The 24,312-nt window shown below is 32.6% G+C and overlaps 1 protein-coding gene across 1 annotated transcript in view; it reads left to right on the top strand.

Annotated features, from left to right (window-relative positions):
* The window catches only part of Grip (Glutamate receptor interacting protein), a 227,060-nt gene that overhangs the window by 200,413 nt on the left and 2,335 nt on the right, over positions 1–24,312 (top strand). Inside the window, exons 4-17 of the mRNA XM_085196004.1 lie at positions 1,300–1,509; positions 2,145–2,416; positions 2,674–2,966; positions 5,322–5,497; positions 11,965–12,066; positions 13,101–13,257; positions 14,508–14,734; positions 15,619–15,764; positions 16,099–16,447; positions 16,646–16,801; positions 21,547–21,666; positions 22,378–22,881; positions 23,322–23,521; positions 23,713–23,820. Of these exons, the coding sequence (XP_085052130.1) occupies positions 1,300–1,509; positions 2,145–2,416; positions 2,674–2,966; positions 5,322–5,497; positions 11,965–12,066; positions 13,101–13,257; positions 14,508–14,734; positions 15,619–15,764; positions 16,099–16,447; positions 16,646–16,801; positions 21,547–21,666; positions 22,378–22,881; positions 23,322–23,521; positions 23,713–23,820 (3,020 nt within the window). The remainder of the gene's footprint in view (positions 1–1,299; positions 1,510–2,144; positions 2,417–2,673; positions 2,967–5,321; positions 5,498–11,964; positions 12,067–13,100; positions 13,258–14,507; positions 14,735–15,618; positions 15,765–16,098; positions 16,448–16,645; positions 16,802–21,546; positions 21,667–22,377; positions 22,882–23,321; positions 23,522–23,712; positions 23,821–24,312) is intronic.

The raw sequence follows: 24,312 nt of genomic DNA, 5'->3' as shown, positions 1-24,312 counted from the left end.
GCTAGTAAATTATTAGGCTAATATTTAATAACTTAATATTTACTACGACTGAGTTAATAAAAATTTAATAATTTCAGCAAACTTAAACTATACTTATAACTAACGGCACTCGCGCGGCTTCGACCACTTGAACTACACGAATATTTATTGAAGTGTATTTAAAGATATATAATTACTCGTATAATCATTATTTTTATTATGGTTATTATTACAAGTAAGTATCGTAATTAAAATCTTTGTTACATACCCTCAATAATAGATTTTCCGATATATTTTCCACCGATACATAGACACCGATTAGTTTCAATTTTGTTATAAATATATAGATATTTACAACTTTGAAAAGCTTAAGATTGATCTATCTATAATTTAATATAGTATTTAAAGCTCAAATCTATTTCTATGATATCAATCTATATATTCACATACGGTCGGGAACTAATTTCCACGTTTGCTCTGATTCATAATTGATGGCTTCATCTATGTTAATATAATATTAAGATATTCCAAATTATTAACTATTAATATAAGGTGGGGCTGTCATGAGTCGCGAGTCCTGGCGCAGCTTCACAACATCTAACTATAAACGTGAGGGTTATGGTTTCCCACTAGAGAAAGGCATTATATTAATTTGTACCAAAGCATGGTAACTACATAAAGTGGGGAGAGGAGTGTCTCAACAATAAATTCCCTCAACCTACCCTGTTATATTATTCCAGTTTCAGAATAATGTTAAAAAACATATAGTTATGACTAAAGATTTTAAATTATAATATATTTTATAGAAAATTTTTGAGATTTTTTGTTATTAGTAAAAAAGAACTCGTGAAGAAGACGAGGTATAGTGGTGAAGAGAAATTGAGACTTTTCTAAGTATACGTGGCTGTATGTTGAAATATCGCTCGGAGGAACATTTATTTTATATAGAATGTACTTTTTGCTTATATACAGTACGGCGTCAGTTTTAAAATACTTTTTTTGTACCGAACTAAAAAACATAGTCTTAAATATTGTAGTTATGTTAAATAGCAATTAATAAATATGGCATTAACAACATTGTTAATTTTTACAAATAGAAATTGTTGTTTTAAATTTATAAAAGAAAAATACTTATTTAGAAAACGTATATAAATTTGAAGGTTAATATAAATACCCTAATATCAAAAAAGTCTTGAAAATTATCTAAGACCTCTTGGAATGAGTAAAAAGTTTTCTTAAAAAGTATTAGATTTATTTTTTTAGCTCAATCTTTTAATTTTTTATAATGTTAAACATTTCATTTCATTTCATTGTCTCCAGGTCGTTCAGAACCAGGAGTAGTACCATCGATCGTGGGTTTCACGAAGGACTCTGTAGCCCAAGAGTCAGATCGTCTAGCGCCAGGCGACAGAATATGCAGCGTTAACGGTATATCAACAGCAAGATTGACAAATGAAGAAGTGCTCAGGTTGTTAGACAATGTCGAAGAGAGAGCGTCTCTAGAAGTCGAATATTATATGCCCAATTATGGTAAGCTAACTAATACTCGTATATAGATTATATAATGTTAACCAACGACAAAAATAAAATATAGAATAATAGAAATTAGGTTTTTCAAATTTGTTTAATTTGAAGAAATTAAAATATTACTTTCTATAATTAATTTTTGGTTTATGTTTGTGCATATAAATATAGTTTGAAGTCGGTTTTATTTATTTTTTCATAAAAATATTCCGTTAAAACTGAGTTTGATTTTAATTTTGAATTTAAAACATTTTAAAATGTGTAATCATGGACATTGCGATTACAATATTTTTTATTCTGTCTAATGTGAAGTACGTTGTCTAAGCGATAAAATAATGAGAATACCACATTTTATGTAATTTCGTACGAAATCCGGAAAGCACACAGAAATAAAACGAGAAAAATTGCAAGATAAATCCAACATCCTGTCAAAAAGTTAGGAACCAGCAAACAGAAGCCACAAACAGACACAAGTTAACAATTTATTTTGAGAATTTTCCGCAAAAGCTTAACCATAAAAGGTTTATTTCAAACCAGTTTATATCGTTTCACGTCATTGGGACCTGCTTTACTGCTATAATATGGTGACTTTTATATATTTTATAAATGAAATAAATATTTATTTCGAAACGTTGTTCTAGGATCATTTAGTTCGAATTCACTTTCGGCGTCACAAAATTCTTTATATATTACGACCAAGCTAGCAGAAGTGCCTGTTGAAAAAATAAGTGGGTCACTGGGGGTGACAATACGCGGTGGACTGCCGGAGAACTCAGCGCCTAGTGCAGATTTAGTTTTGAATAGCCGATCTCTGGATGCTCTACCCTTAGTTGTAACTCATATAAGGCCTGGTGGTGCAGCTTACAACACTTCTAGGATAAAACCTGGTGACAGATTGTTGAAGGTAGATCATGTAAGTATGAGTATGCTATTTTGTTGTTTTAAACCTATTTATGTTAGAGACAGATATTCAGATTCAAAAATATTTTTAGTAAAGGATTAACTATTACCAAAAAAAAGTTTAAATGTGAATCTTAATCATCTACGAGTAAAATTGTACTGGTGGTGGTGTAGTTACTTCTTAGATAGATTTTACATTCGAATTAAAATTAACAAATAAATTTAAAGTATACAGCACATTTAAATAATATCCAAATTTTCCTTTTCTAGATATCATTAACAAACAAAACACTATCAGAAGTCCATCAAATTCTTCAAAACTGTCCTCAAGTGACAAGTCTCACCATAGAATACGATGTATCAATCATGGAGTCCGTCAAGATGGCCACCGGTCCATTACTAATTGAAATCGAGAGACCGTGTAATGAGGATCTTGGCTTGTTCTTAAGCAATCAGAGATATTCTGATGATGTTTACAGTTCAGGATCAGATACGTACCAGAGAGTTGGCACATGCAATGCTATTTATATTGATAGTATCTTACCAGCAAGTATTAGTGATAGGTAAGTGATTATGTGATTTACTTTAAAAGTAACCTTATTCGGCTTCAGTTGTAAGTTTTTTAATTTTATTAATAGGTAAATTGTTAATAAAACGTAAATTATTGTATATTTTTATATAAATTACGCTATTTTGGTGTATGTGTAACTTTCAGATAGAAAATATAGAATATGAATTATTTAAAAAAAAAATCTTTAGATGCTGACAACATAAATAAGTTGTAACAAGCCAGTCATGGCGCAGGGACAAAAACATGCGACTATAAGCGCGACAGATTGTACTAAGATTAATCAAATCTAAGTTCAGTATTGCCATAGCAAGTTAATACATATTTATTATTAATTATCTTACATAAAAAAAATAACAATACTATGGAAAGAAAAATATTAATCATACATTACATTGTTATTAACAATAAACTGTAATTGAACGGGTATCCATTTAAGCAAATAAACCAAATGAACAAGATATAAAATTACAAATACAATTATTGTACGATTGTATTATGATCATTTGCTAAATTATTGAGTACGCACGTAACAAATAACTAAGGTAATTAGATATTATACATATATTCAGCTTTTCCCGTAAGTCAGATGGAGAAATATGTACGTATACGTTTTTGAATTAAATCATTTTCTTCTTTGGGGCTCCGTACCTCGAAAAAAGCAGAATCATTAAACGATCTTTTTTGTTGTTGTCGATCTAGTAGTCTGTCAAATCGATTTTCTTAAAGTAACCGTTAAGAAAAATCGACGATCCACGAGATCTATTAAGATCTTGATCTTAAGAGCACTCTTAGTTTTTACCTTTCCGCCCAATTTGGAGGTATACGTGAAGATAGTGTTACCTAACGTCGTTTATATTAATTACCTTTAAAAATATGATTATTTAGAACGACTTAGTATGTACGGATTCGCTTGCTTATTTGATGAAAGAAATGCTTTTTTAATCGAGGTTGTAGATCGTTGGCGCAGAGTGACAGCGCTCAACTAGAAACGAGATCTTTGTGCGTTCGATTCCATCTCAGGGAAAATGAATTTTACATTAAATATAATAAAAGATAAGAATAAAGAAAACTCATAAGCAAGTTCAGGACAATTTGCTTATTGATATTTTACTAAAAACTACAATATTGTTATAAAAGTGTTATTAATATCAACATAACCAAAAATACAAATAATTTTTCAGTATTTCATTATAATATTTTTTAAATAAAGCAAAAATAAGGCGATGCTACGGCCTGTATATTTTTCGTTACTTATTTCTAAACATTCATTATAAACGAATAAAAATATATCGAAATAATTTATTTTATGCCTCACAATATTTTAGTTGAAAAAATTAATATATCCAAAATATTTTATAGAAATTTGTGTAAAAATCCATATTTCGTTAGCAACTCGGCCGTAGGGTGTTTCACAAACGCTTTGAACTGATATTTTAGAACAAAAAGTAGCAAAAATTTAAAAACATTTCTCGAATTGAAATATTTAAATATTGAAATTGGTATTTTTTTTATAGGATTGATTTTATTTTATTCAAATGAAACATTTTTTTATATTTTATAGTAGGCAGAAGGTAATGGAGAGGATAGTGTTAATAGACGTCGTTCCCCAACTTTCGAGACATACTCGTAGCATGTTGAGTAACGGAACTCAACGTCATACTGTCTTGTTACCAGAGCGAGAAAATAAAATTATTAATTCCACTGAATGGTTAGTAATAGGTTGTCCCTGCTAACTCTGCTATGAGCGGGATTCAGCGTGGAGCTAAAAAAAAGGCATATATATTTTGTAAGGCTACAAAATACTTACTAGAAAATCATTAAAAATATTTATTCCTTTAAAAGTACTTACTCATAAAATATTTTTATATTTTAATTATTTATTTGGACTTTTATTCTCTAAACTTCTAATTATTGTGAGGCGAAACTTTCTCTAGACGAAGGAGGCTAAGTAAACTTAAGATTTTAAGTAAACTTCTCATTAAATATTGAAATGCTTAAATTCAAATTTTGCTAACAAAATATTTAATATTACCTGATCTAGAAATTTCATGAGCCAATTAGAATAATATTGTTACTTGAGTAAGAACGATGGTACTTTTAATATTTGCTTGTCCTAATTTACGGAATGGATAATTTCAACAAGATCTTTACTTCTACCTTGAGATTACTTGTAAAAGTAGGTATTATCTTATGTTTTTAAAGTTTTTTGATGCTGAATGGATAATTAAAATAAAAAAGTTCGTTTCCTTCTCGGTGGAAAGGTTTATTTTAATTTCCTGGTTTTGTTTGCACTGCCCACCATGCTAAACGCAGGATTCAGCAAGAAACAAAACAATTTTTTTTTCAGATGTGGAGCCTTACATCCTGGAGACCAGCTATTAGCTTTCGACGATCATGTCATAGATGGGAATAATTACACAGCGGAAGAAGTTATGTGCTATTTAGAGAACTGTGAACCTGGCTTCACAAGGTTACACATCGCGCCTAGACATGTATTGGCACATGGTGGTCGGTTTACTAGAGGTATGTATAATTTTAAGTTTTTAGAAACGAAATGTACTAAAAGAGACTCAAAAATTAAGATATAATTATTAAATTTGAATTTTTAAAACACGCTTTTAACAGGACTGTTTCTAACTAACTATATAACATAATAAAAAAAATAAACTTGACCCACTTGGCAGTTATACAGTGCTTAAGTGCCAATTCAAAATAATATGCTGTCGTTAATCTAGTCCGTTGATGGAGCCAGGAATTGAATTGAAAAACTCCTCACAGGTTATTGCGGTTTTCCCCCTTTCGTGTTTAGGCTCCTATATTTATAGCTCCGACCACATTCTATTTTGGTACAATCTAATACACAATGAATCGAATATCCTTCATTTGACAATTAATTAAAAAATTTTGTCACTGTACAAGTACAAAATTAGAAATTCCAATTTAAGTGCTAGAATAGAAACCTATCTTGTCAAAGCGTTCTAAATTAAATTCTCCGACAAAACATATTAGACAGCTTCCTTATTATACATTCTTCTAACAAAAGGCTTATTGCGATGGCCTAAGCTCAGGTACATAATCATACACCTAGATATATAGGTAGGTGACCTTTGTCTAACATCGTCTACTAAAGGACGGTAAGCCGTAAGACTCTGTTCCATGCAAATATTTGACTAGAGCTCTGGTATAGGACACAAGGGAACGTATCCGGCTAACTTTGTACGGTAGACGAGAAAGCTCTAAATGTTACACTTGTAAATAGAAATTACTTGGGTATTCAAGATTTTGCTATGTAAATGGTGATGTCCTTTTAATGTGAGCGAGTGATGTACTCGTAATATAATAATGAATAGTAACGTATTTTGTTGAGATTTTGTTGGCACAGTAAACCGACAGATTGTGAAATAAAATATTTGATATTTTTATAATATAATCATTTTAATATCCTCGCTCTGGTAACAAGGCAAAGCGCGGCGTTGACTTCCACATCTGAACACCCAAAGCCTGGAGAATTCAAATCAAATCAAAAATACTTTATTGCACAAAGATGATTATACATAATTCGTATAATTCATCGAAGAGTAGGAAACAGAAGTGTCCTAATGAGAACGGAGTGTCCTTAATACATGGGTCCAATATTCTCTCTGCCTAACTTGCCATGTGCGGTGTATCACGGTGTATTGCGATTCACGCTACAGTGTGAAGCTAAAATAAACAATTAAGATTTAAATTTTAAACCTAAAACAGATTAGGTATACCGGTAATTTACATCGTTTAATAAACAAATTTTAACAATTTGGAATTCGGCCAGTAAGAAATTAGGTAGTTGAGGAATGATTTCGGAGTTAATTCTTAAACAACCCTGAACTCTTGAGCGGGACTGTTTGAAACTTGATAAACTTTTGAACAAGTCCAGATGTTAAGCGATAAGCGTTTTGTCGCTTAATATTTAATTTTCTTAAGGAATATAATTTTCGTGATATTTTTGGCCTATTAAGGCCTATGAACAGATGTAGGTATGGAGAGCTATAGTGGCCAATAAATCACATCTAAGATATGTTCGTTTCAATTTCTATTCATTTGAGTTTATTTTTCATGGCTTTCATTTGAGTTTTTTTTGAGTTCACTTGTGTTTTCGTCGGCAATTTTCATCAGAGCTTGGTAAATTGCTCATGTAGTGACTCCTTGGTTTTGTTATAAATAAGCTGGAATGAAAAGTTTGTTGAATATATTTTTGTTCCCAGTAACAATAACAGCAGGAGCCTGGGTACTCACTCCTCATTCCTGTAGTGTCTAATTAACTCCTGTAGTATATAATTACACTATGTTCCCCCTGCCTACCTTGCTATATGCTGTAGGATGATTCTGAAAATATATATAGTATGAAAATTATTCCATGAACCAAGATATATTATATCACGAATAGTTTTCGTGATATATAATTTATAGTTTAATCCTATAGTACGAGTATATAGCAAGGAAGGCAGAGGGATTACAGTGTTAATACACTCCGTTTCACACTGTCGAGTTTTCCAAACATTGAATTTTGAGTGGAGGAAGTCAATGCCACGTACGACTTCTGTAAGAAAAGGAGGTTATCAATTCGACTGTATTTTTTTTTAATTTTTTTTTTATGTTTGTTACCTCATAACTTTTGACTGGGTGAACCGATTTGGATATTTTTTTTTTATTTGAGAGGTATAGCTTCCCGAATGGTTCCATTTTTTTTTTATCCATGTCTGACAATGGTATCCATGAGAAAATCACATAAGTCTTAAATTTGCATTAGGTATGTGCGCGACAAATAGACGAATAACTCAAGGTCGCGCTAACCGATTTTGACGATTCTTTTTTTATTTAAAAGAATACACTTCAAGGATAATCTATTATAAGGATAATCGATTCTATGGGTATTGGGCGACAACGTAAAACTACACTCATAAACGACAGAATGGATCTTGATCAACTTAATAAGCATTTTACTGCTGTGAACCTCTTAAGCCAGGGAATGAAATCCAGTACTCTCTTGTCACTTTCCTCACAACCTTTCCCGTCTTTTACTCCTTTCAATTTCTCTTCAGTTACTGTCACGGATGTTAGACGGCATATTCTTGCCATAAAGTCGGACGCAATTGGCGCTGATGGGGTGAGCCGTAAAATGATTCTTATGACATTGAATGTTGTGCTTCCTGTACTTTGTCATATTTTTAACTGTTCCCTTACTACCAATTCCTTCCCTAGCTCTTGGAGATTTGCTTATGTTATCCCCATACCTAAAATTACCAATCCTACATCTTTCACACACTATAGGCCTATTTCTATTCTTCCTTTTCTATCCAAAGTTCTCGAGAGAATTGTACATCACCAACTCTCGCTGTACCTAGTGAAAAACAATATATTATCATCTTTCCAATCTGGTTACCGGCCGGGACACAGCACTGTTACAGCACTTAACAAAGTATGCGATGATATAAGAAGCGGAATAGACAAGCAAAATATTACCATATTAGTCTTATTAGATTTCTCTAATGCCTTTAACACAATTGATGTCGATATACTTTTAGCTTTACTTAAATCTATTAATATATCGCAAAACGCTATTGAATGGTTTTATTCTTACCTCGTCGATCGTGAACAATGCATTCGTGCTAATGACAAACAGTCCTCATACAATCGACTCAGTGCTGGGGTACCTCAGGGTGGTGTACTTTCTCCGTTACTTTTTTCTATATTTATAAACTTCTTAACTCCACTGCTGACATTGTCCTTTCATCTTTACGCTGATGACTTGCAGATTTATACGACCACGGCAGTTGATGATATTGCTGATGCTATACGGCATATCAATTTTAACTTAAGCATTATTAGTACCTGGAGCAAATCATTTGGTCTGTCGATAAATCCTACCAAGTCTCAGCTGTGCATCCTCGGTAACTCAAAGCAACTCTCCAAAATTGACTACTCCCTCCTTCCTTCCGTAATGCTTGATGATTGCAAGATGGAGTTTGGTACTTGCGTGAGGAATCTGGGTATCAGGATGGATAGTTCTTTGACATGGGTTCCTCAAATAGCAGAGTTAAGTCGAAAAGCTTTTGCTGCTATTGGGAGGGTAAAGAGATGGAAAAATTTATTGCCGCTTAAAACCAAAATATCTTTAGCTCAATCCATTCTCTTTCCCATTCTGGATTACGCAGATTCCTGTTACCTAGATTTGTCACAGCAATTGCTAAACAAGCTCGAACGTCTTCAAATGTAATAATTAGATCATTTTTGGATTGCGGAAGTATGACCATATTACTCAACATCGAGTTCAACTTAAATGGTTGACCATCAAGCATCGACGCAATTATCATGCACTTATCCTTTTATACTCTATCTTGTATCTTCCTTTAACTCCTTCATACCTCAAACCAAGATTCACTTTCCTGGGCTCTCACTCTCAGTCTTTCAATCTCCGTTCAAGATATGACAACGTATTGGAGGTTCCACTATGTCGCACCAAGTGCTACAGTGAATCATTTACCGTAAAAACGGCGAAATTATGGAACGAGTTACCCAGGTGCATCAGGCAGTCGACATCAGTTGGTATCTTTAAGCGCCGGCTAAAGGAGTACTACCTATCGTTATAATCTATGTATCTGTTTTGTGCATATGTATATGTAAGTATATGTAAGTATTGTATCTCTATATGAATGTATATATGGTATCTATGTGTGTATTTATGTATATATGTATGTATTTATGAATGTATGTATGTATTTATGTATGTATGTATTTATGTATGTATGTATTTATATATGAATAGCGTATGTTTATATGTTTGATATAATAAAGTACAAAATATCTTTATGCAAAGTTAACCGCCACCAATTGTATCATACTATTAGTTTTTGTTAAAAAAAGGGTTGCCTGTAAGAAATCACTTACAGTGATAAGGCCGCCTATGCACTGTATCTAAATTACAAATTTAATTGTGTAATTTAAATCTTCTTTGTGCAATAAAGTGTTTTTGATTTGATTTGATTTGATAATATGGTGAAAGTTTGGTTAGGTTCCGATTATGGAGTCCAGTCAAAATTAAGAAAGTTTGTTGTTTTTGGTAAAAAATTGATTATGCTATAATAGTGACGACCAAAAACTTTTTAAAGTGATGTCAGAAGTGAAATTCCTGATCGTTGCATTTCTTTTCAACCAACTTCAAAAAAGAGGATGTCCTCATTTTCAACCAACTTCAAAATAGAGAGATTCCCAATTCGCCCGAATACTTTTTATGCAAATTCTTGGCAATATACCAAAATGTTACTTTGCACAAAAATAATACCTAATTAAATGAAGTTTTACATAGGACAACCACAACCACTCGTTGACAACCACTACCACCACCACCACCACTCATCATTTTAAGATCTACCCATCACTTAAAATCGTAAAATAAATTAATTTTTAACAAAAAGAAAAACCGACTTCTAACAACGAACTAAAAAGTAAAAAATAATTTTACAAAGATTTTATAATTTTGAAGTCGGTGTCTAACTAATGCTACAACAACCTTACTACAATATCTAATTACTAAGCCTGTTTGTTTTACTTGGCACTGACTTCAAAATTATAAAATCTTTGTAAAATTATTTTTCACTTTTTAGTTCGTTGTTAGAAGTCGGTTTTTCTTTTTGTTAAACATTAATTTATACCTACCGTGCTTAAATGTAGGGCAAAAAATGAACTTAAAAAAGAAAAAAAACAACGTATATCAATATATTATTTGATAAAAAATTCAGTTCTTTATAAGTTATACAGCTTTTGACCCATTTATTAGGTCTATGCATATTAAGATTATGACAGCTCTCTCATGTTTCATATTGGATAACGACACTACAGAATATAAAAAATGCTTTCAATCTCATTTTTAATAATTTTATTTACTTATAAAATTATAGGAAGCTGAAAATTATTCTTATTTAAATATCACTACATAGTGTAGTAAAGATATCTTTTTCTTCACGCTCTATTACGCATATAGCAGAATAGGCAGAAGGAACCTGGATGCTGGCTGCATCTTTTAAAATATTTTTACTACTAAGTAAGTCATGGGGAACTAAATATCTTAACACTAGGTTCCCTCGTATATTAAAAAAAAATCTCTTAAAAAACGTAAAAAATGCATTCCAAACTGAATTTACAAAAAAATTTATTATTAAAATTCGCTTTCTTTCGCAAATAACGCCAAATAACCATTTTCGTCGTAATGGATATCAAACTTAGTCCATTTCAGTCAAAATATTGTACTTACACAAAGGAGATAATGCTTAATCGCAATGTACGGTTATGATTGCTCTCGGAGTATGCAAAGTTGGGACTTGGTTGAGTCGACAAAAAATTTAACCCTTAAATGTTATTGAATGTCGAATTTTAAGAGCTTTTTGGGTTCCTTGTGAGAAAATATTATTAATAAAAAAACATATGATAATAAAATTGATGTAGAAGAATATTCTGCAAAAATTGCTTGATGATATTTTGTTCAAATTGGTATTCTTAATAAAAATTAGTATTATAACGCCGTCGTGGTACAGTGGGATTGCGTATTTACGTTGTGAATTCAATTCCCACTCGAGAACTTTTTTTTATTTAAATGAATTCATTTCCTTGTATATCACTGCTTTGAGTTATACTACTCAAGTACTCAAGTACTCATTAAACAATAATAACGAAAAGGGCATGAGTTAATATGCTACGTCCATTTTGATATTTGTATTTCTATTTCATTTAAACTATACGATGAAGATACAGAGAATCTAGTAGTAATTACAGTGTTGTAAAATACATAAAGAAATATATAATACTAGAGGCCGTTCCCTCTCGCTTAGGTAAGAAGACGACCCGCAGTGTTTAGTTCCGGTGCTTAACACGCAATGTCTCGAAAATGAGAACAGAATGTCTTAATACTAAGTCCTGAATTTGCTCATTTCAAATGTATGTATACAATTTGTTCACAGAAAATTCAATGTCCGGTGCCTCTACGTTAAATGCTAAGAAACATAGGCAAAGGAACTATAGACAAAGTTCAATGCCTAAGTTGAGTTCACAGGACGATTATGGTAAGTCAAATAACTTAAGAGTTCTAGAGCGGAGAAATGAAAATAATTAATTACCCCAAACGGTAATCAAACCCACATCGTCACTTTCACAGTCAGACGCGGTCCCACTGTGCTTTGGTGGCTTTTTTATAGAGATAACTGAAACATAATTAATTTGGATAGAAAGTTATCTTTGTTTATCTTTCAAAATTAAATTTAAATAAATTCTTGTTAGTGTTATAATGCTAAAGAGTTTGTTTGGCTAAATGGGCTTATCTCAGGAACGACTGGTTCAAATTAAAATATTGTTTATGTCGGATAGTCAATTTATGTAGGTAAGCTATACGCTATGTAGGCTATACATTGCGTTAATCGTTATAATTTAACCTACTGCCTGCTTTCAGTAATCAATCATCGAGATGAACAGATTTGAGAATAAAGCAAACAGATAGTTCATAATAATAATAAACAGACAGATTGAGTAGTTCTAAACGTTAAATCTTATATAATATATAATTAATTATTTCTGTACTAATTAGTAAGGTAACATTATCAAGGAATCAATATTGTGAAAAAAGGGGTGTTAATAATTGATACGACGCAAAACAAATATTTTTTTTATCTACCCAACAATAGGGATTAGGGTTAAACCAATATTTGTTTAGGACTTATTGTGCAAATTAATTTAGTTTGGGTTACCAATATGTCTGTGTGTATGTGTGTTGTATATCGTAAATTATAATAAGAATTTATCAACGCAGTATGTGATTGTAAACAGCCTTGGGTTCGATTCTTTCTCAGGGGAATGAATATTTCATTTCTTCGCTCTGCTATCAAGAAAATTTTTTTAATCAGTTTTATATAGGTGACCCCTTCTTATTTTTTAAAAAATATAAAGATTTTTATACCACATAAGGAGGTTCTTAAACACGAGAATGTTACAAATTATATATCTTCAATATAATAAGCATAATGATATTATCAATTAAATTAATACATCGATCCTGCCTAAAATATTAATGTAGTAAAACAACCAATTAATTGAATAATAACAGATGGACAACAAAACTACATGAGCATGGGAGTATGTAGGACGGAATCACTGAACATACAACTCGAGGTGCCCCCAGGACAGACGAGCGGTTTGGCTGTTCACGATGAAAATGCTGCTTTGATTATTTCCCATGTGGCTACACAGTCACCGGCTTATAGGTGAGGATTTTTTTCGTATTTTATTTTATTTTCACGCTCTAACCCGCATATAGCATAGCACTTAATTGATAAAAATATTTCTATATAAATTCATTCCAGATTCTCATTGAATACAATTTTGTTGAAAGGTTGCTCACGTGCCAAAAACAAGTTGAGAACAATTTACTTTGGCTATGTCAGTAAACGTAGAAATGAGTTTTTATTGTGAAAATTATAAATGCTGCGGCGTGAAGTTGATAAATGAGAGAAGCCAAAATTACAAAAATATTTGACGCTGTTAAATCTAACTATTTTTATGATATTACAAAGCTATAAACATTTGTTTATATTTGTAAATAAATTATTTTGGATATTGTATATCTATACTAATATTATAAAGCGGAAGAGTTTGTTTGTTTGTTTAAACGTTAAGATCTCTGGAAGTGCTGGTCGGGTTTACATTTTTATATAAAAACCACATTCTTCAGGAGTGCTATAGGCTATTTAACAATTTTGTAATTCTTATTAAACCTTAAATAACGAAATAACAATAATGAACGTCATGGAATTTCTTTAAGCGCTTGCACTGCAAAAATAGTTGAGTTTATGTTAGTGCATTATACTTTTTATTTTAAAATAGTCCGATACATCGTGAGAAAAAATAATTAAAAATTTCTAATATTTCAATAATAATTTGTGATATTTCACCGTTTTTTATTTGATAAAGATGTTGCAAATGACTATTGAAAGTTATTCTATCATCAAGAAAAAAATATGAAGACAAGCTTTGGCTTTTATAGCATATAAATTGGATGTATACTTTTCGAGAAAATGTCAAATGAAAAAAAAATCAACGCTTTATTTACGGCCGCACGTAGGCTGGAGTTCCGCAGGGGGCGCCCTTGTCGCTGATGACATCCTCTCAAGGAGCCACGTAGAGCCGCTAGTTTATAATAAATTAATACGGGAATAATTGTAATAAATTAACTCACCGCCGTGGTACAGGAGCATATTGCGGAAGTTGAATTTTTGTTCTTTAAAAAAAAATTCGAAGTAATCATAAGATTAAAATCCTCCGTATCCTACTTTCCGCTCAATTTTCCGGGATATTGTATATTGTAACCCAACGCCAAGCTTTGTCAAATATAGCGTAAAAATTAAAATATTTTACATATATATTATTCATTTAGTAACTAACCGTGTCTCCATACCGCGCGACGGTCTCTTTTCTTCTATTTTCTTAACCTAATATATAATTTTACACGTTTTAGATCCGGCTGTCTGCAAATAAGAGACAGGATAATGTCAATCAACGGCCACGAAAACCTTACGGCTGAAGTGGCGAATGAAATATTACAAAGAAGGAACGACTCTCATAATCCTAAATATCTAACACTCAACGTGGAATTCAGTATGCCTAATACAATAGAGGCTTCGAGTGGAGTTTTCAATGTTAAATTGGCGAAAACGTCTGCCGGCCTTGGTGTTACTATTACAGGTACTTTTTATGTATTGTTATGAAATGAAAAAAATATATAATTAGTTGATTTAAAAGCTTGATTTTTTTCTATGCTCCTAAGGGACCATTGAATGTTTGATATTAATTGCAGCGTGGTACCTCAGGATAACAAAGGGATCCTATAAGGGTTCCGTCTTTACCTTTTGAGCTACGAAACCCTAAAAACAAATTTGACGTTTAATAAATGATTTTTTAGATCGGAAACCTATACTTACATCTATATATTAATATACCTATAATAAATTTTCTAAAATAGACTAAAATGATTTTTAGTTTTAATATTCCAAATAATTTAAACTAAATTTCTTTCAAATTTACAGTAATTATAAATCTTAAATATATTTGATTCTAAGTTCAATATCTAAGAAAAAGAATTAAAGTATATAGTCATAGATAGCCGCTTAATTCAAATGCCTTGACCCATTTTAATGTATAAATAATGCATAAAGTGGACTGGCCTCTTGCGGCTGGACTGGAGTGATGGCTAATCATATTTTCACCCTACATCAGGCAGTAGAACGTCAACGTTAATATCGGTCATCTTAGCATCAGCTTGCACTATTTAGTTTTGCTTTGCCTCGTAATACGGCTTAGGTTATGTTAGTACATTACTTTAGCTACTTGTATGTCATTCCTTTATATTATTCTAATTAAATTAGATGCAATTTGTTTAACTATTTATCAGATTGTAATTTGAGGGTAAAATAAATAATAATCTTTATTTTTTTCTCATATAGCTTGGTTTTAACATTAATATTACACTCTTGTGCCCCTGGGCCCCGACGGCCTACTATAACATATATGTTAAAATCGATGTTGACAGATTCTTGTTTATGAATAAAATATATTCTCATATGTTTTAGGATGCAAGCAGAAAATTCTTAGCAATGAAGAACCTATGGTTATATCAGATATAAAACCGGGCTCAGTAGCCCATAGAAGCGGAGCTCTTGCACCTGGTGACCATCTCTTAGCTATTAACGGACAGCCTTTACATAATTTGTCTTTAGTAAGTTATTGCATATTTAATAAGAAATAATATAATAATGAAAATTTGTACAAACATGTGATAACAAAATTTTGAAATAATTTATTGAATAGTGATTTTTTGAAAGAGATTGTAGGTGTAAAATTAGTAAGTTGCTAAAGCAACCTTTATGCCTATATTAATAAATTATTTGTTACTAAAATATAACTACACTCTTCAACAAATAAGAATCGAACCAACGACGCATCAAAACTAACGTTCCAAAAGAACTCACTAACAAACATAAAACTTATACTTACATACCAAATCTGTGTAAACAAAGCCATTAAGCTAAATAACAATTTAAACTTTTAAGGATACGGCGTTCAATATACTTCAAAACTCGCCAGAAGATATAATAACTTTGAAAATTCGAAAACGTGACTTGACAGACGACTGGTCTATACATAAGCATAACGCAAAACTTACATTGCAAAGTTTTAGTAATATAGAAATCAAAGCTGTAGTTCATAGTGGAGAAGATTCAGGACATCATACGGAGAGTCCAAACAATAGTGCCAAAGAGAGTGAAATACATAGTGATAACGGAAATACTGCTGTTTTCATGGTGGAAATTATAAGGCAGGAGAATGGTCCATTGGGTCTAACGATTGCTGGCAGTGAAGATGTTACACAACCGATTTTGTTAAGTGGTCTTGTTGAAGGTTTGATGGCTTTTATATTTTATATTTCCCCTTATACCTGTATATCCTGAAATAACAGAAATAATATAAGATTTATTTGAATGAAATTTGCTCAACAGTAGCTTACGAGTAATTCTTTAAGCACATAAATTATTTTTTTAGGAATGTTACTAAATAATACAAACTTGAAAAAAAACTAAAATTGCACATCATTTTTAGGAGGACTGGCTGAAAAATGTAGTAAATTAGCAATCGGCGATGAACTATTAAGTATAAATGGTGAAAGTGTTTTGAACAAGCCTTTATCGGAAGCAATAAAGTTATTGCAACAGAGTGGGCAACGAGTACAACTTCAAATGTGCAGGAAAATTACAGGTAACAATAAAACTTTTAAAAAATCTTCAAGATAGTCTTGATTTTTTACGTTTCACGCTATATTCCACATTTGATGGATCAACAGAGGGAACCTAATATTAAGACACTCCGTTCCCCACGCGACAAACAATTTCGGGACAGACACCAACAAACATGGTGGTTGTGTATTTGATTCCTACTCGGAGTAATGAATTATTTTCTTTTCCTCGATATGGTAACAGAATAAAGCGCGGCGTCGAGCTCCGCCAACCAACACGATGTCAAGGAAATTTGACGGGCAGGGGGGAACGGAATATCTTGATCTGAGTCTATTTAGATTCCCTCTAGATGCTATATGTATGCTGTATCCTGTACAGCGTAACGCTATTTTTGTACTGAAGTTCTTAATGTCTTTAAAAATGCGTAAAAATCGTGAAACAAAACTAAACAATCTCTTTAACACTTTATCAACTTCAAACATGCGTCAATATAATACATATTGACGCATGTTTGAAGTTGATAAATTTTTGATTGATATGCAAATGTGACAGATATCGATAGGTCCACTTTACTACTTACTTATCGATTTTTAGGGTTCCGTAAGAAAAACGGAATTTTTCTAGCATTATTTTGTTGTCAGCCAGTCTGTAAATCTGTAGGCCTACTGTCAACACCCTTTTTCTCAAAAATGTGTGAAGCTGATATTATACACTCGGGTCCCTTGGGACCGAAAAAGCTAACTTCTAAGCTTTGTCAACTTCTATAAATTGTACTTCCCATTGACCTGCAATCATGAAACTCGTACAGAACCCTCAGTGTGCAAGTCAAACTCGCACGGTTTTATTTCTAAATTCCATTTCTCAAACTTCTAATAAAATAATGCGTAAGTTACAGCGCATGGGTCTAAGAAGTATCATTGGGATAAGTTAGGAACATATTTACAACTTTCCCTAGGAAATCTTTGGTGGGACAGAACGAGAGATAACTTTCTTAACATAGTATCTTTATGTGTTTGTTGATTTGATTGATCTATGTGTCAACGTCATTTGTGTTGCAAAGTCAAGTGATTTAATGCTGAACTAGGTGTGGCTTAAAATTTTGCTTAAGAGGACTTTAAGACATGAACATGTCCATCAAAGAACTTTTTGGAGGAGTTTTGGGAGATCCTCTCTTTGTAGCGATCGCGCACGCAATTTATGGAACTCAACGCTGAACTTACTTCCTAGAACGGAAAAAATACATCATTACCTATAGTGGAAATCGAACCTGCAACCTTCGTGTTTCCAGTGAAACGCCGCCGTTCCACTGAGCCACGATGAGCCAAATTAAATATACATAAGTGCGTAAGACGCACGCACAGACGTAACCGCTTTGCGTAGAAACGTGAAATTTGGACAGATGTTTTCTTTTGTAATCTGAACATCCACTAAGAAGGGATTTTGAAAAATTTTAACCCTAAAGGGGTGAGATAGGGGTTGAAAGTTTGTATGGAAAAAAATTTAAATCGGCACCGATTTTTATAAAATTTGGAATTTAGATTTTTAAAAGTATTTAATTGAACACGTGTTTCATCGTTTTCTAGAATTCTCCCCCTAAGGGTGCAAATAAGGGTTTGAAAGTTTGTATGGAAAAATCTTTAAAACGCCACGGATTATTATAAAATTTTAAATTTAGACTCTTAAAAATATTTAATTGAACATGTGTTTCATGGTTTTTTAGAATTCACCCCCTAAAGGTGCAAATAAGGGGTTGAAAGTTTGTATGGAAAAATCTTTAAATCGCCAATTTTTATAAAATTTTAAATTTAGACTCTTAAAAATATTTCATTGAACACGTGTTTCGCGGTTTTTTAGAATTCACCCCTAAATACGCAAGTGAAGCTGCGCGCGTCCGCTAGTATAAAATAAGTATAAATAAATTACGACAATTCCCATAATAGCTTATTTAAAGCTCGATACAGAATAAATACGAGCATTTCATACAGAATTGGTTTATAGTCATGCCCTAATTGTAATGCACATTGATGGCTTCTAAATTTCTATTTGCTTTGTCAAGTTAACTCGTACATGCGGTTACAGTCAATAGTATTTAAATGGTACATTTGAGTATTATCAGAGTATTACTAGAGTATTTGGATTTGAGAATTCAATTCTCAAACACCATAATACCATCTAAAGTAATTAATATTATTAATATTAATAAATAATCATAATTAATAATTTTTAACTGATGTCTTAACATTTAGAGAATAATTCTAAAATCCCCTTAATATTTTCGGCATTGTATGTCGCACAGAGCGAAAAAAGAAAAATATCACTAGTGAAATACCACTACCCACCTGAGTGGGAATTGAACCCAGAACTATCGCGTTTAAAGTCAGATGCTATATTTTGTGCCGCTGTTTTGTATTTTTAATAAATATGTTTTCATCGCCTCCAATTTTAGACACGATAACTACAAAAAGTCCATCTTAATTTCGAGTATAAAAGCTACCCGAGCAGTGATTGCTTAGAACTTGAGAGTTTGCGGTCAAACAATTTAAGTTTTTTCATTATAAAGTCAGCACAATGTCATATTATTATTGGCACGACAGCGAACTTCTGCAATACAAGATGTCGCCTCAAATTAATAAACCGAACATAATTCCATTTAACTTTTAACTTTTTGAATGTGAAAGTTTAGAATTAGAAAGCTTTTCGCTTTGCTATGCTTTACTTTTATTTATTTGATAAAGGTTGAAATCACTAAAAGTGGTTTCCAATGTTGTTTTAATGAAAATTGAAACATTTTTTTCATAAAAAGAGCAAATTAAAAAAAAATAATGAAGTAATAGAGAGATCATTAACTAAGTTGCTTCCAATCTTCGTTTTATTTATTTTTTTAGATTCACGCTGTATTCCACACATAGCAAGGTAGCAGAGGGAACTTAGTGATAAGACACTCCGTTCCCATTAAGAAACTTCCATTCCCCACTTTCCGCTAAATTCTGAAGGCATTGCATGTTGAGTGACGAAATTCAACGCCACCCTTTGGCCCCTTACCACAGCGAGGGAATGAAAATGTTAAGTATTTCATTTCTTCGAGTGGGAATCGAACCCACAACCTGTCGCCTACAGACTGCTTAACACTAGAAGTGCCGAAGATTGAGACCCCCCTTGAACCGCCGTCGTGACAAATTTGTCCCATTCTACTTATTATGTTGATTGTTGGTATAATACAAAAAAAATATTATTAAAACTATTCGTAAAATATGTAGACCATCTTTAATAATTAATTCTTATTCTTTAATAAACATAAAAGTACCAAAAAATAAAACACAAAGAAAGAATCAAATATTTCTAATACGTTCTAAGGTCGTGACAACTAACTGAATAACTCTTACAAAATTATAAGTTATTGAAATTAGTTAATATTATTAGTAGGCCAAGTAATGCATTAGTATATTCTTCATCAGTGATACATCACAGATGATTTATAACATTGCGTGGTAATGCCTCCAGAATTCGGCGGCAAATGCCAGCGGAGTGCATAGCACTAGGTTCCCAGGTTCCCTCTACCTACCCTACAATTGCTCACATTTGGTATCAAGTGTTTTTCTGAAATTCAAGCCTAGCTTAGTCATCCTTTCATCTGATACCACACTTGGACTAGCGGCAAAATTTAGTATCGACACCAATTTTACCCCACTTTTCAGGCTATTATTTTTTAAGATTTATACATAAATGTATAGTTTTCAGATTTTTTCATGTACTAGTACTACATGTAGATGCTAGCTGCCAAATTTCATAATTCTAAGTTAACTGAAAGTACCTTATTAATTTGATCCCCTTTATAGTGTCGAAATACATGTTTTTTACTATATAAATGGTCATATCTTTTTTTTAGGGCGCTTTTTCAGGAAATCAAGGGACTGTAGATCGTCATATAGTTCATATTCATATACTCATATGAATATCAACTCGATTTCTCCAAGCATTCCTGAGATAAAGGCACAGACAGACGGATGGACAAAAAAATGATCTTATAAGGGTTTTTTTTCCTTTAAAAGCTGCAGAACCCTAAAAACTTAGGCATTGACTGCTAAACCTACTATTCAATTTTTTTTCGCCCTCGCATTGCCCTTTCCCCTCCACCTCGTCCCCGAGGCATGAAAATATGTCAAATTATACCCTCAAATAATAAAATAATAATGGCGGGACAAAAATGACCCAGCGGCAGTTCTAGGTAAACCTAATTTTTTTTCAAAAAGTATGACTGCTATAAAATTATTTATATTTTTAATTAAATAAAGGTGTAAAATTGGTAATAGTAAAAAAAAATCTAAAAAAGTCTAAAAAAATCTAAATCTAGTAAAAAAAATTACCAAATAAAAAAGTTATATACAATCAACCTTGCGTTTGGGTCAAAAATGGGACGGCGGCGCTTCTAGTGTTAAAGTTGACTTTTTTTCTATATCTCACCCAATTTGGGTTAAGCAAAGCTTACTTTGATCAGAAATTGATGGATGCAGATGCTGTCTTGAGATTCAAAGGGCACGTTAAGCAGTCGATCACGGTTATCGATCTAACGTCAACGTTGGTTGTAACGGGCAGTCCCAAAACTTTATAATTCAAATAACTGGTTTAAGCATAAAATTATAGGGTCTGACTTTCTTAGTCTCGAAGTTTAGGGAGTTGAATGAGCTGACAGTTGTTTTTGCTTGCTGCTAGTTTATTAATAAAAGAAAATTTGAATGCTTACATTATTATAATTTTATATTGTTACAGATTGCGGCGAGTCTAGTGTGAGGGACTCAAGCCATTCGACATCAAGTCCAGGGCTTTCAAACGACAGCGCTGTAGAATCTTGGGACCAGAATACGCCAGTTAGAACAAGTACCAATTGCGGTAAAAATATATTCTTTGATTATTTTTTTATAGTCATCATAGTAATATTATTTTAACATTACAATAATTGGGGAATTGTAAAATTTCGTTTTTAGTTTAGTGTTGAGTGACGGAATTCAATGCTAGGTTTTGCTTCGTTACCAGAGCGATGAAAATATTAAATATTTCATTTCCTCGAATAGGAATCGAACCTGCAACCTGGCGTGTTTATTGGTCTTACGACTGGGTTTTCTAGAGTAGTACTCTAGAACTATCATTTTGGCAAAAAATAGATTCTAACTTAACCTAATCTATATATATAAAATCGAAAGGTCACTCACTCATCACGAAATCTCAGAAACTACATGAGCTAGGAATCTGAAATTTTGCATAGGAGTTACTTATAGGACGTAGGTGCTCGCTAAGATGGGAATTTGTAATATTCGACTTCTAAGGGGTTGTTTTTGGGGTCGAAAGTTTGTATGAAACTTCGTTACTACAAATGCTAGGAGCCTCATAGACGTCACTAGGACGTAGTCATGGAGACAGAAATTAATAATAACATAGTTCACGCGGGTGAAACCGCGAGCGGGCCGCTAGTATTTATATAGAGCTATAGCAAAAAAATTACGACGTTAAATTACGCATCGTCCCATATAATCTGAACTATCCATCTTATAAATTTCATTATTCCATTTTATCGTGCTATATTTCTTTCTACCCAATTTCCAGGTAACTCCGACGTAATAGAATATGCGGTACCGGACAAGAGCCGAATAATAGATAAGCAGCCGTACTCACCAACAGATGAAGATAAACTTTTGGCGTCTAGTTTCAATTCTGCCGCCCCATATAGCGTTCACGATTTGCCTCTACCAAATTATTCACTAAATAATTCACTTAAGACCTTCCACTATGAAAATACTTGTATCATTCCTGAGAATACACTGAAAAATAAGAATGTTACGAGAGAAGATGATGTCCAACAGATCGAAATTTTGACTTCTAATATGAAGGATTGTCAGTTGCATAGTATGGAGAAGTCGTGTAAATGCGATTATGTTCAGATGGGGCCATATGGAATGGTGGGGCCGAAGAGAAAACAGAATTGGGAAAATGATTATTTAAATAACGGCATATATACGGTGACACCTCAGAAATCACCGATCAAACCGAACGTTCCGGGTACTAGCTTCCAATTCTCTACCAGTCCTATTTATGAGAACGATGTGCCAAGTATGTGAATTCAGTTATATTCAATTTTGAGATAAAATATTTATAATATACTTTTACAGCTGCTTGAGCATAACAGGAACGACTTTCCTGCATAGAAGGATCTTAATGTTAAGACATGCCGTTCTGCATTTTCCGCCTCATAATTATTATTAAAATATATAAAATGAAACATGTAATAAATTTGTTTTGACTCTGAATCGTATTGACTGTACGCGCGACGGTTGCGGGTTTGATTCCCACTCGGGGAAATTTATTACTTTCATTTCCTAGGTCTGGTATTAAGATAAAGTATGGTGTTAATCTCAGCCAATTAACACAAAATGTTTCGAAAATTGGTCGAAAAGTGGAGACTGGAGTGTTTTAACGCCAGTTAAGTGTTTGCATCTAAAAAAACGTTTTAAATATCAACTTTAACCTATATTCCACCATTTCCTCCGCAGGTCTCTACAGCAACGAGACTCTATCACCAGCTAGAGGGTCAGTACATCACGTTATTCTGTACAAAGATGCGATATACGACGACTACGGGTTTTCAGTATCTGATGGTTTGTATGAGCGCGGCGTGTATATAAACCGGATAAGGAAAGGCGGGCCGGCGGATATTGTTGGGCTGTTACGTCCCTATGACAGGATTTTACAGGTTAGTACTAATATATTATTTATTTTCATGAAAAAATTACATTATTTAACGTCAAATGGTAATACGGCATCTCAAGATATATTGATATCTTAAGATCGATCTCAGACTCGAAAGCAAATTATAAATACGGTAATTCCCATTTAATAACAACAATAAAAACTAAGTCTATAATAATATTATAACGTTCTCAGGTAAACGGAACTAGGACAGTCGACTACGACTGCTGTCTAACAGTCCCGTTGATCGCGGCGGCCGGTGACAGGCTCGAGATAGTGGTGCAACGGATGGCGACGTCTAGAGTAAGTTGTTATGTTCTTAGTAACTTAAGTACTTGCTGTAAGTGTTGAATATAGCTTGTAAGATATCACTGATATAATTTGCAGTGATAAGGTCGCTTAGGAACTATTCTCTTTGATTTTATGTAATTTTAAGTACTGTACTTACTTTGCTTTTTTTATGTTTCTTAGATTCACTCTTCGTTCTTTGTTCTTATTAGACCCTTAGGAAATGAAAATAATTAAGGCCTTCGAATGGGCATCGAACCTACAACCGTCGTGCGCCAAGACTTCCACCAGGCGGCATCCGCAATAAAATCCCTTACGTAAACCAAAACAAGATTCCCTCTGCCTGTTTAATAATAGATTAACACAATATATTTGCCATAAGCTTAAATTTCAACAGGCGAGTTCTCGATACAAAGAACAAGCTATAAGAGTTGGTCCATACAGCAAAATTTAATTAAAAAGTTAAATTTCGCGACCATCAACGTATCGAATGTCCCAATTTTATTT

This window comes from Heliconius melpomene, chromosome 13, assembly GCF_056956725.1.
Source record: "Heliconius melpomene rosina isolate 202511_hmr_F chromosome 13, ASM5695672v1, whole genome shotgun sequence".
NCBI lineage: Eukaryota > Metazoa > Arthropoda > Insecta > Lepidoptera > Nymphalidae > Heliconius > Heliconius melpomene.
The sequence above is the reverse complement of the archived record's forward strand: the minus strand, read 5'-3'. Positions and strand labels throughout refer to the sequence as shown.